The following is a 14,339-nucleotide window of genomic DNA, read 5'->3' on the forward strand; positions in this document are numbered from 1 at the left end:
TCTATCCCAGGGTAAAATATTCAGTCCCTGCACAGGAGGCATTCACATTTTGAAGAAAAGAAAGGCAGAAAAGAAAAAGAAAAACACATACCCCAAAATCCCTTTGCTTCACCTTCTTGTACATTAGTAACATTTTTCCAGCATAAAAAATCCATGTAATTTTCTCCCTCCTACACCTAACTGCTTTCATAATTTTGAAAATAATTAGCAACCTTCCAATGGTTGCTGGTGTTGACTTAGGTGTGCTACAACCCTATGCTAATCTCCAATTTGGCAAACAAAAATTCTAAGTCTAGAGAACATACAGCAGATTACACTTAGCAAATATGAAGATGATTTTTTTTAAACAGTTGGGAATTTTATAGTTTTCCTCTTTCTCCTCAAATTGTATGTTTTTAAAAAAATTTATTCTTTGAAGTATAGTTGATTTACAATGTTGTGTTAATTTCTGCTGAACAGCAAAGTGACTCAGTTATATGTATATATACGTTCTTTTTGTATTCTTTTCCATTTTGCTTTATCACAGGACATGGAATATAGTTCCCTGTGCTATACAGTAGGACTTTGCTGTTTATCCATTCTATATATATAATAGTTCTTATCTGCTAATCCCAAACTCCCAGTCCATCCTTCCCCCACCCCTGCTGTCAAGTATAACCACAGAACTGAACAGAGAAATTGTTAGGATTTTCATGTTGCCGGGCTGCCTGATACCTTTCCCATGAAGACTTTAGCTGCTTTCCAACTCCGGTCTTTTGGCACTCTGCCCCGGGGAGCCAGAAGGACCATCACGGCTGCAGTAACGTTGGTAACTGCATTTGGAGGGTTGGGAAAGGCTTTCAGCTCAGTGAGATTGACCTGAAAAAAAGCACACACACTATCAAGACCAGGAGAGGTCTGGTTTCTCAAGACCAGCTGTTAGGTCATCAAGCTGGTCTTCAGTGGCTGGTCTTTTCCACCCTCTCCTTTTCACACCAGTCTCGGTTGGGCAGTTTTTGCCACCCACCCGGGGGTCCCACCGCTGTGGAAATCCAGGAGGCTCAGTTCTTGCTGGGCGCTTTTCTGGTGCTTGGGAAACATCACTGCCCTTTCTGGCTTCCAAGTAAATTTATCTGCCTGATCTACCTACCAGTCCTGCAGAGCCTTGCACACTGAGTCCAGGGAATTTCATAAACATATAGGTTTTAAGGTATTTATGGGTCTATCCCACCTATGGAATATATTTGCCTTTTAACCAGGCCCTCCCAGAAACAGAGTCCCTTAGTTCAGAGTCTCTTAGTTTTGTTCTTCTGCTTTACATGCACAAAAAACATCTTCTATTACATTATAATGACTATCAACTGGGAAGATGCCCGCATAGGCTGAACCTCCTTTCTGCCTTCCTCCTTAACCTCCGCAGGTCAGAATCTCGATTTACTCAACAGATGGTATTAATGGGATAAATCACCAGTATCAGGACAAATACTTTGGAGCAAGAATTAGTATCTATAAGAAGTATATGTAGGTTCATTATATATGTTTTTTTAAAAAGGATTTCCTGTGAAATTTCCTGAGCTATATTATACACTCTTGCTTATAAAACCTCATCAAATGTTGAATCTGATTCTCCTCCATTACCATAAACTGGCTATTTATTTGGGAAATGACTGCAAAGAACAGAAAGGGTGTGAAAATAAGAGCAAAAGCAAAAACAAAATATGCTAATGCTAATTGAAAGCTGGGTAACCAAGATTCTTTCATCATTTATAAATATACTGAGCTTTACATTTAAGTGATATTCATTTATTTTGACTGAGTAAATAATAATATCTTCAGAGGAAAAGTTGCCAGTGCAAAGCACAAAGAAGAAAATAAACATTCTAGTGCTCAGAAAGAGGAAAACACAAAATTCCATTACCCAGAAATAATCAGTTACTATTACTCTTTTTTCCCAATTTTTTCCTATGCACAAACATATTCTTATAAAAAAAAAGTTACACTAAATCCTATTTTATAATCTGCTTCATTCACTTAATACATCATGAACATTTTGTTGCTAGCTAGGATTCAACAATATAATTTTAATGGCAGCAGGATATTTGAATGCAGAATAATCAATCTTCCATCATGGTATATTTATGTTCTTTTAAATTGTTCAGCTTTATGGTAATACTATAAGAAACATCCATGAAGATAATCATTCGCTGTTCACAGTCAAAATTACTTCCTTCAAAAGAATACTTAGAGAAATGAATTGAATATTTCTTTGAAGAGCAGTGAAAGTCTGGATCCTTTCCTCTTTGAAGCTGAATTTAAGATCCTCAGGCCTAGTAATGCCCTAGGATTCACCCCAGAGGCCTAGTAGAACCCAGGGGCAAGACTAGCTGTGGGCTCTTAGAATGACATTGCCCATAATTCCATCTCTCCTTCTGACCATCACAGATTATTTTCTCTTATGAGAATTTGAATGCTCAGTGAGGTTTTGCTAATAACGTGAAGCCAGGAAAAATGGTGTAGGTCAAACCTAGGTGTCTTTGATTCCAGCTTGTTGTTCTTTTCCTGAGGGTCTCTCATTAATACTATTTTTTTATATCCAGAGGAAATAGAGAATCCTTCACTTGGTTCTTAAAGTGACACATAATATGAATCACTGGATTTGGGCCGAATCCAATTGCTAACAATAGAACTGCCTTTCATAAGAGTATAAACTGCATGGCACTGGAAGTATTCAAAAAGAGACCGCTTGTTGGGGTGAAGAAGGACAAACTCCCGGATGGGAAAGGAAGGTCAACTAGAATGATGACCTCAAATATTTGTTTCAACTGTAACATTTAATGGGACTTTCTTTCCTTTTTCAAAACTCTTTGGTTGCATGAATTTCACCTTTAGTTCAGTTATTCAAACTCTAATAACCTCCAAATATTATTTTGAGGAAACCCTGAGCCAAGGAACCATCCTTACCCTGTTGAGTGTATTGAGAGCAGCTGTCGCGGCCACCAGCGCGGGCTCAGCCTTCAGTAGGTCGGCCTCACACTCCTTCTGTTTCTGGGACACTTCAGTCTGAATAGCTGTCACCTAATCAAAGAGGAAAAACACAGAAACCCATATACACAAATTATCATCTCAGATATCTCTACTGAAAAATGCAGGCTGCCTCCGAGGCACTGTTCAATAATTCATCTGTATTTGAACAGGGGAGGAATTTGTTGTAGAGACTAACTTCCCTTCAGGCACAGTGTATACACAAAGCTTTGCACACACACAAAACACACAACACAAATGCAATCAAATATCAAAATGCTCCAAGACAGCCTCTATCTTAATTACAAGGTGCCATTAATAATAAATGCAAGATTAAGCAATTCCTCTGTTCTTCAGTTTTCTTTTTCAGTGAGTCCTGAACAAGTGAGAATCCAAGCTGGCTCAGTAACCTAGACCACAAAATATTTTTGCTAAAATTCTCTCATTTTTCCTTACATTTAGCTTGCCTATATTACCTGATTACTCACATTTACATTACCTAAAGGCCATGTTAACTAATTTTTAAGAATAAATGTGAAGCTTTTTTGTTCAATTGGCTAGAAGATATTGTTCTATCCCATGCATGCTTAATCATAGAAAAAAATTTTATGAAGACTAATTCTTGGTTTCTCTAAGGACCTGGTAAGAAACTACAGCTGCAACAACCCAGGTCTGTCTTTGGCAATGGGACCATGATGTTTGCTGTCCGCTCTACTGTCGAGGGTCCAGGGACACTATTCACATGCCAAAGAGGGTCTTGCATTAGCCCCCTGGCATGAACACATATAATATGGATATAGGGAAGCCATGTTGGTAAACTCGAACCAAGCCAAAATGAGAACCTTTGGGGTTTCTATCCTCCTCCCTTTAGAACACTGATAGAACTCGAATATCCAGGAAGAAGAAAATCTATGTCCTCAGCAGAAATGTGACTTTCAAAGCTGTGGCGCTGGGCACTAGGATCCAGTCAGCATATGAGATGGTTGCTGATGTGATGAGGATTGCGAATGATCATGTGTGAACAAAAGTGCATTTGTTCAGATGTGTTTGGATTGAACAGGTTTAAAACTGTACCCATAAACGTAAACACTGCTCACAACAAATTCTGTTGTCTACCACAGCTTTATTAGCAGTAATTACCCTTCTCCTGATTAACCGTTATTTTGCTATGTACTGCACCTTTTATGAGCATAATTGGTCCATGGTAGATATGTGACCTCCGGCCAATACATACGGGCTACGGTTAACATCTGTAAGGAAACTCTGCATGCTTACAGAGAACTGCTCTAAAACCACAATCCTCAAAACTGCCAGGAATGGACCATGAAAACTCTAAGGATACTATTATATATTTTCAATACGCTGGAGAATACTGCTACGGATGAAACAGAGACTGTACTTGAGTGAGTTATTACATCAGGCTTATTTATTTTCCTTAAGGATATACTAAATCTACACATGCTGTTTGTGCCCATTTGTAACAACATCATTTTAAACTGGACTCAGGATCATAGTTTTTTAATACCTAGAGAATATTTCTTCTAAATGCTATTTCTATGAGACTGGGGGTCATAGAGTCTTCTCCCTCTAACTCCTTTACTGTTAATGGAGTATTAGTCCTTTGGGTAATTTTGACAAGCAGAGCAATCTAGAACATTTAATAACTAAAACCCCACAAATGCAAATGAAAAAAATACTCTAGGTTGGTCAACTTATTTCTTATTCCCAATCACTCTCACCCTAAGTGCAACTACACTAGAGTTGTGAAAATGCTTTGTATCTCAGGGACTTGGGAAGCCTCACTGTGCAATTTCCTCTGCTCTCCCCCACCCCAAACAAGGTTCCTGGGGACTGGTTAGTGAGGCCCAACCTGGAGAAGGTGGAAGAGCTAAACAGATGGCTTAGAGTATGTGCTTTCCCTCTACCATCGTCCGTTAAAGCAGATTTGGAGACAGTCCCATTCTTGGGTACACCAGAATTTTTCTGCCCTCTGCTAGTCAAAAGCTCCTTGCAGATGGTTCATGAAATTTAGTGGTGGTCACAAGAGGATAAAGTCACAATAACTGCTTGTTTTGGGCTGAACTGTGTCCATTCAAAATTCTCAGGTTGAAGCCTTAACCCCAGGACCTCTGAATGTGATCGTATTTACAGAGAGGGCCTTTAAAGAGATGATTAAATTAAAACAAGCCTGTTAGGGTGGGGCTTAATCTAATCTGACTAATGTCCTTTTAAGAGGAGGAAATCTGGTAACACACAAGAGTTGACAGGGGTGTGTGCACAGAGGGAAGGACATATGAGGACACAGAGAGAAGGTGGCTGTCTGCAAGCCCAGAGAGAGAGAGAGGCCTCTGGAGACACCAAATCTGCCAACACCCTGACCTTGGACTTCCAGACTCCAGAACGCTGAGAAAATAAATTTCTGTTGTTTAACCCTCCCAGTCCCTGATATTTTGTTATGGTAGCTTTAGCTAACAAGTACCTGTCTTTAAGAAATTCCTGATGGTCCTCCAGAATTCAGCCCCACCCATCTTTAGAAAAGAAACATTAAAAAACTGAAGATCATTCAAAATCAGGGTAGATGTCCACCTTTTGAAGAGATTATATGAGCTCTGCAATTTGGAAGGCACTTTCACTCATGAGGATTACTATTCAACAAAGAAAGCAGTTTGCAAGGGATCAGAGGATCCTTAGAATTTGGAGTTGATAAGTGAAACAAAGATGGAAGATCTAATTTTCACAAGCTTAATGGTGCTTCTGTTACTTGAAGTCACTGCTGGCAACGCCCATGATTTGAATAGCCCTCGATGATTTTATAAACTTGAAGCAACAATTTCAACCAGCTTCTCTACATGGGTTGTCAAGATGCACAGCAAGGTAGCCTCTAAACCCCAATATTTGTTTAGCCATATTAAATGTGGCAACGTACTTTTGTTACTTTTTAATTACTTCTTATGTATTAAATCTTGAGACCCCAATTTCATAGAATCACAGAGACCATATACACCCTTTTTTAATAACCACCTAGAATCTAGCACATTGATGAACATATGACCAATGTGAGCCCATAGCACATACTTGGTCTTGATTAATTCCTTGACTCTACATAGTTTAATTACAAATAGATTCTCCTTCCAGGACCACCAACTTAAGAGTTCTTTCCACCATAACTTCATTGGACTTTCATCATAGCCCTATCGCTAACCCAAAATACCTTGTCTATCAACATGTCACTTGTCTCCTGTCTTTCCCATTACAATGTAAGCTACGTGCAGGCACCTTGCATATCATATACATATATCCTCAAGAACCTAGAAAAGTGCCAGGCAAAAAATAGGTGCTCAGACAATATTTGTTATTTATAACTAAATTAAGCCTCATGGATAAAATGAAAATAATTTTAAGTATTATTTTTATTTCTTGGTATGGATTAGATACACAAAATACTATGTGTCCTTTCCATGTTTGGAGAACTTCATGAAACAACCTGTCAGATGAGTTCTGATTTGCTAAAACATCTTTCCCCCTTTGTGAGGATAATTTTGCCTTAGAAATTCACATGCAAAAATGTGAAAAGTCCTCCAGAGTACTTGTCATATTTTAAGATCTGTAGAGATGGGTTATGACATACTAATTATTGGAGTATCACAAATTTGTGTAATGCCTGAAAAACATCCCCTGGGTGGAATTAGCTTATGATAATCACACCACGTGTGACACCTAATTACTTAATATAAAAATATACTTTTAAGGATATCTTCCACTTATCTGAAACTCAATGGAAATATTTATTACCAGAATTAGGAATTACTTGCTGCTTGGCCATGCCAAACATGCCTTATCTTTAACTTCAAAAATAAGTTTTAAAAAAAAATCATTTTTTTAGCATTTGACTTTCAATATGCTTTTAAAGTCTTTAGTTGCGCAAGCTAAAGGCAAACATGCTCAATACACATTACAACAAAAGGAAAACAACTCAACTGCCTATTAATGAAGGGCAACATCACTGGAAAAACAAATATTTTCTCATATCGTTAATGCAGAAGAATAGCATAATGGCTACTGATTCAGAGGTTATGTGACTCATAATTTACATTTTTAATTAACTAAGCTCTGATTATAATCTTTTGCCTAAAATAAGATAACTGACCTTGCACATACACAGTCATTCAATTTTTAAACAAATATTTAGTAATCATTCTGTTTGCTATAGTTCTTTTGGGAAGTGAGATACACAAAAATAAAATACCTTCTACTTGTAGCTGAAGTTTTGGTAAGAGAAGATGTCAATATAACTTATATTTATTTCAGAACTACTGGAAACCCAAGTACAAAGAAAGCAGAAGCTATATAATCTTAAAAGTAATTGTTTCCAACAATAAAACATCATACAGAATGCCAGGGCCTCCACTGACTGAAAAAGAACAAATTTAGCTTAGGATATAATAATAAACTCAAGTTGTATTATTAAAATGCAAAATTCGAAAACCATCTTGCAAAGTGACGGAATGGGCTTTGTTAACAATTGAGTTGTTCAATTTGCCTAAAAACTGAAAAGCTTTAGAAACCTCCGAGGTGACTTCCTGACCTTTACTGTATTACAAATAGGCCTGATGTTCAAGATCCACATCCATTATATGCTTGAATGAGCTCAGTATTTATTGTTCTTTCATATCATTAAAAGAGCTAAAAGGTTGGGAAAATGCATAATGTAAAGAAAGGCCAAGTGGTAATCATGGTGTGAAATGCTGTTACATGTGTAACTATAATAATTCTTTAGATTTTACGCTCCCTGGAGGGGAAGTTGTTCAAAACTGTTCACCTACAAAGGTTTATTTTGTGCTAAATATAGCTCTGTACTCTAAATGGTGGAATTAGCCTAACCTTTCTCTCTTCGGCATCCGCGATGGCCTTTTCCCGGCTCACTTTCTCCGTCTGAAGCCCGATCTTTGTGATCAGAACTTCAGCATCGTGATTTCTCAGTTGTAACTCAGCTTCTTGAGAGGCAAGTCTGGCTTTCAGATCCCCTACCTAAAGGAAAAGTCATGACTTTGAAGAAACCTGTGTCAATAACAGCAAACATCAGATATAGCTTATATTTTTAAGTGAATTCAGGGATGCCTAGCAATTTCTATCTTGGTTCTTTTTCTACCCTGATTTGACTTTAATTCCATGTGAAAAAATGCAGCCCCTGTGTTTTTAAAAAATGCATTTTTTTTTAAACACAGGAATCAACAGAATAATGTTTTCCGATGGTTTTGCGGAAAAAGTCATTAACTTACGTCAGCACCAACAAGACATTTATCTTCTCAGCTCAGGGAAGCACCACCAGCTGTCCCCACCTGAGCACATGTCACCCGAGCATGTGTCACTCATGCCCCCTGTGGGGTATAAATATTACTGTTTGTGTGGGGGTTTTTTTAATCACAAAAAACAATCACAACCATTTATTTTGACTCCATTGCTAAAAACACTTCAGGAATTTCAACTTGTGGAACCACACTCCACTGCTATATCCAAGGGTGCCTGTAACCTCCCCGGCCAACATGGGTTATTTACACTCTACCCTAAAAGGCACAGCTGGTACTGTCACTGCTACCTGTACCACTAGAGTTTAAGCTAAGACCGATTCTTTTAGCCTCTCTATGAACTCAGGGTCACAGTGCACAGTGATGTTTGCTTCTCTCTAGTCACATGTTAGGCCATAATCAAAATCATCATCCAAGAGATTAGGAGGAAACTTATTTTAAGCCCTGATTTCAGTCTCTAAGGAAGCTGTTAAGTCTGAAATATCCAAAGCAACTCAAGCCCTGGATGCGAGCCTTACGGATGAAGAGAACTCACTTGGGCTCTCTATTACGACCTACGCTAAATATGCAGAGGGGCTACCTGGCTAAAGAAGGGGTTTAGGGCTTTGCTGCAATGCATGAACAGCGCTACGGTTTGGACATATTTCAGACAGCATGGATATCCAGCTCTGCGGGACTGCTGTAAGGGCACACGCTCCAAGATGAAGACATCTTGCTCTGCACACCACCTGATCTTACAGTGTCAGGCTTTCTGGTTGTCCACATAGGAGACTATGCTTGCTCTTCATAATAAATTGATTTTAAAAACTCTTAAGGTGCTATTAGATATTCCAACCACATGCACAAACACCTAATGGCCAGAAATCATCAGTAGTCCTTCCATCAAGACCTTGTGTATCTTCTCAGACTTTCTGCCTATTGTTTATAGCCGAGGGAGAATAAGGAAACCCCAAACAGCTGTGAACATGGCACACACCCCCTTTCTTTCTTCCTCTCCCCAACCCCCAGCTCAACAACACACAACTGAGATGACTGTCAGGAAACCACAGACTTTCTCTTCTTCTTCTCTGTGACTGAGATGCTGCCACCACTGAGATGAACCAGGACATTACTCCCCGTGCTTTAGTCTCTGTCATTTGGGGAGAAAACTCTCGCAGTGTGGCAGAGGCCCCACCGGTACTGAGTTCAATTTAGCCAACACTGTCATTTTCTGGGGCAAAGTCAACAGGCTCATTTTGGGTCATCATTCAGAGGGACATAAATGCTCTGGGAAACAGATCTCTTCCACTTTTAGCTTAACAGGACTCCTAGCAAAAAGTCTTTACTAGGGAAAAGGGTTTTGATTCAAGTGAGATGGAACTGGAGGGACAGGGAGAGGGAAGACAAATGAAACAGAAAGAAGGCAAAAAGAGTCAGATAAAACATATATAAAAAGAGAGAGCAAAGAAAGACATTCTTGGAAAGTGAAGGAAAAGATGCACATATAAGAATATGTTCTTTGGGGGTTTTCCAGCAACTATTCTTTGCAACACTCAGTCTTGGAAACTGTCGTGGAAACCTCCTCACTCCAGTTTCTCTTTCCCAATCGTGGTCCATCTACTCACTGCTCAGCACAGATCACAGTGTTTCACCCAAGAGCCATTCCTGGTGAATGAAATGAAGGGGGAAAGAGGCAAGTGACGCTCTGGCCTTCAGACATACTTGAAGGACATGGCCAGAGAGTCCTTCAGGGTGAAAGTCACCAACATACACTCCCCCAACCAGGTTCTGTCTCATTTCCAGCCTAGGCATGGATGGGCCGCCAGTACTCTTGGGGGGAAAACTGGCCCCATTTCTTGAAAAGCATATGGGTGTACAACCTGATGACAAATACTCTGAAAAGGCCCTGGGAGTTTCTGGCCTTGAGGTGACCACCAGTGAGGATTGTTTTTTTCCTCTAGCTCTAGAGCCTGGCTGGCCCATCTCCAAAGTCTTTGTCTTCTCTTCTTCTAATTTCTTTTACCAGTCACAGAGAGGCAGCTTGGAACTATGGGCTTTACAAAGATCTGGGCTCCAACTCAAAACTCATGGGCTCTGTGGCCTTCAACTCTTGAAGCCTCATGTGTAAAATTTCAGTAGGAACATCTACTTCATAAACTTGTTTGATTTTTAACCATAAAATCTGATAATATGTGTGCAGACCCACACATGATTAACATCCTATGAAAATTCCCTCCTGATTGACTCCAGGAGGTTAGAGGTGCCGTCCTTCAAGGTAGTGGAGGCATTATGGTTGAGGATGAAAGCAACACTGGTTACTTTCACCTAAGAGAGATAGTGGCTAAAGGGAGCAGATCAGAGACCAAGGCCAGAGAAGACTGCTACACTTAGGGACCCCAATCACAACACCCTTTATCACAGCATCGGCCAGGAAATGCTGCCTTTACTGGGGGTTGAGAATCTGAGACCAAGAGGGATCTGATTTCCATTGTCCTGTGACAAAGTTCCTGATGATAAGCCCAGAGCATCAGAGCAGTGGAAGAGGACAGGGGAACCAGCTGTGCCTGTTCTGTTCAACATCTCGACACTGCCCGGCACAGAGTCAGGCCAACAACCGAAGGGCTCTCTCCAAACCAGCTGTGATAGTGTAACTGGCTGATCCCTTTTCAGCCTTAGGAAAGCAGGAACTGTGTGTTCTCTGTATCATTAAACTGTAAATTTTAGCACTATGCATTTTATACAAGTAGGTTAAAATGCTGCTTCAAAAGCAAAGGTATTTTTTAATTTTAGGAGTACTGATTTCACTCAGTAGTAACATACCCTGGTCATACCTGAGAGGCTGTGGTTTTTAGCTTCTGGATGCCATTCACCAAGTGCTCTTTCTTCTGGGATATCTCATTTTGTTTCTTCTTCAACAGGTTCTTAAACAGTGATATTTGTTCCAGAAAACTCTTTGGGGTGGTATAGTTGTGTCTTCTCTCATTCTGGTAATACCTGGTACTCATTTCGTTTACGCTAGTGTGAACGTGTGCCATGAAGAGGCTAATAGAATCTTTATCCAGGGGCTGAAACATACACATGGCAATTCACATGAAATTCTCTCAAATGAAAACAAAAATGCAAATTTATAAAAGAAGAAAAATCAGCGAAATTATGCAGTATTTATTTTCTAAAAGCCAGAAGAGCTTAGTTTCTAGGAAAACTTAGTCTTTCAGAGATGTCCATGGGATTGGAGAGATGACAAGAAACCTTCCAGCTTAGTAACCTCCTCTTGCCAAGTAGGCCAAAGGATTTATATGTGCTCCACATACCAAACCCAAGAGCCAAGATGCAACTCCAGCACTGCTTTTCACGACTTGCTGTTTATCAAGCGTGTGCAAGAGAAAATGGAGAAATTGAGACAGTACTCAGAGAAGTATTTTTGGTGTTGCCTTCAAGCTAAACGTCAGCCAAAGAAAACCAACAGTCACCGAAAAAAAAAAAAGTTAAACTGAGAAATACAGTTTTATAAGAACTCATGTGGAAACAAACTGGAGGATAAGGTATAAAAGTCACTGCTCCTGGGAGAAAAATAGTATGATTATATGTATTCTCATTTGGAAACAAACAAAAAATTGAGCAACTCTACTTTGAAGACTTCCTGGAGAACCCCCCACTAGACCTTCTTTCCATTTTGTCCTGACTTCTGAAGTAGTTCCCTTTTTAATTTGTGGAGTCACATCTCCCGCATTTTAATGATTATTTATTGCATTCTGTACGAGATGAACCAGGTTCAATTAATCAACGGGAGCCTAAAAATCAATTAATATGAATTAAATGAGCTACACCAACTCTTAGGAAAGTCACACATAATTTACCAAAGTGTTGTCAATAAAGCTCAGACAGCTTTGGGGAAATTGCACACAAGTGGCTGGTGATGCAGTTAAACGTTTCAAACCTGCGCCATTAATATCACAACCTGGGGTGCGAGGAGAGACAGGCTGATGCTTGTCGGAGAAGAATGGCTCCAAAGCAATTTCTAAACACTTGGCTCTCCAACCTCACGGAAAACGCTTGACTGGGTTTAAAATATGTACATACCGGACTGTTCTGCATATTAAAAATCTATTGCGCTAGTAACGAAAATGTTTTTAAAGCAAAAGTTAAATACAGAACGATACAAATCCTGAATATTCTTTGTTTCTACTAGATCTGAGACGTATGTACATTACCAAATAGTGAATTCAGAATATAAATTTATAAGGAAGTTAAGCAACACCATATAATATCCCCTTAGGGATTTTATTTTTTAGAGAACTTGACTACAATATAAACATGGGCAGAAATTCACGCCTGTCCTGTGTTGTTTTAATGAGACTAAAAGCCAGCATGTATATTTCTAAAATATAAATATGTCCCCAGCCAAGTGCAACCTCCTTGCAGAAAAGAAAAAAAAAAAAAACCTGGCCTCTGCCCAACCATGATCCTTATGAGGAGGCTCCTCGGCTGCCCTGAAAAGCTTTCTTTAACAACAGTTTCATTTGTAAATCCCCGATGGAAGAAGTGGTTTCCGGTAGAGCTAGAAGTGGCCCGAGACAACTTGTCTCAATGGGGCAAAATAACTATTGTTATCGGACTTAACAAAATGGCACAGCATGGGAGACTTGCAGAGCCAGGGAGCAGCTGGTTGTAATTCACACTGTTTTTCAGAAAACTCTAATCGTTCCAGAACAGACCTCTTTGATGACTGGTCTTCCCTGCATTCTCAATTTGTCACTTTCTCTTATGATAAGGTCAGTAGTGACAGCACTTCCTGACATTAACAGCTGTGGCTTTTAAAAGGGTCATTGTGGAACTACTAATTGCAGTAATTTCATTAGCATAAATTATTTATTCTGCCATTCATTTATCTCCAGTTTGCTTTTGGGGGGGTGGCAGTGTGGGGTGGGGGGTGACCCGGGAGGGGATGGCTGCCGGTGCTGGTGCGGCTACAGTGATGGGGATGCGATGCTGTATTTTTCACTTTTAGAGCTGGGAGTGGAGAACCTCATTCCTGCTACATTTGGCCCCTTAATGAAAACCGGTTGATCCCATTTGTAGTCAATTTACAGCCAATCATGGTGAAAGCAAAAATAAAAATAAGCAAAGTGCCAGTATCCAATGGCTATAAATCCAAGGTTTCCCCACTAAGATGCTTTGGAAAACACTGTTGAAGCCAATGCATAATCGAATGCAAAGAAGAAACTGTTTTTTCCTCACATTAAGAAAAAGTGTTTAATTTCTACTCTCTGTGATGGCTCACTGTAAGCACAGAAACACAAACAAATCTCTTCTACTTGGTGTCCTAGTTCTCCAGCAGGGGCAATCGCTGCCACACCAAGTACCCTGGCCACCTGACTCTTCAAGCATATGCCCAGCATGTCGCCGTTGTTAAAAATGACAGCAAAATTTGAATGACAACCAGTGCGTGGAGGCCAGAATGAAATCAAACACTTCAAGTGTTACATAGGATTTTACACCTTCCCAAGACCAGCAAAGGTGACTATATATCTGTACTTTTGAATTCAGTCTTTCAAAAGTATTGTATTCAAGGAAGGGAAAGGAGGCGGATTAAAAAAAGAAAATAGTTTCCCTTTCAAGCTTTTATTTATTTATTTATTTATTTATTTATTTATTTATTTATTTATTTATTTATTTATTTATTGGCTGCACTGGGGTCTTCATTGCTGCTCCCTTTCAAGTTTTTTTAAAAATAAATTTATTTAATTTATTTATTTTTGGCTGCACTGGGTCTTCATTGCTGCTCGCGGGCTTCCTCTACTTGCGGTGAGCGGGGGCTACTCCTCGTTGTGGTGCACGGGCCTCTCACTGCAGCGGCTTCTCTTATTGCGGAACATGGGCTCCAGGCACGTAGGCTTCAGTAGTTGTGACACGTGGGCTCAGTAGTTGGGGCTTGCAGGCTCCAGAGTGCAGGCTCAGCAGCTGTGGCACACTGGCCCAGCTGCTCCGCGGCATGTGGGATCTTCCCGGACCAGGGCTCGAACCCACGTCCCCTGTACTGGAAGGCGGGCTCTC

At 39.9% G+C, this 14,339-nt stretch overlaps 1 protein-coding gene across 2 annotated transcripts in view; it reads right to left on the bottom strand.

Moving 5' to 3' along the window:
• The window catches only part of DNAH11 (dynein axonemal heavy chain 11), a gene marked incomplete at its 3' end in the record, with an annotated part of 310,916 nt that overhangs the window by 94,830 nt on the left and 201,747 nt on the right, over positions 1-14,339 (bottom strand). For both annotated transcript variants that reach the window (XM_082632325.1, XM_082632326.1), the window contains exons 56-59: positions 11,117-11,350; positions 7,882-8,028; positions 2,941-3,054; positions 715-858 (exon numbers count right to left, since the gene is read on the bottom strand). In XM_082632325.1, the coding sequence (XP_082488451.1) occupies positions 715-858; positions 2,941-3,054; positions 7,882-8,028; positions 11,117-11,350 (639 nt within the window). The remainder of the gene's footprint in view (positions 1-714; positions 859-2,940; positions 3,055-7,881; positions 8,029-11,116; positions 11,351-14,339) is intronic.

This window comes from Mesoplodon mirus (assembly GCF_964341445.2).
Source record: "Mesoplodon mirus genome assembly, chromosome: 9".
NCBI lineage: Eukaryota > Metazoa > Chordata > Mammalia > Artiodactyla > Ziphiidae > Mesoplodon > Mesoplodon mirus.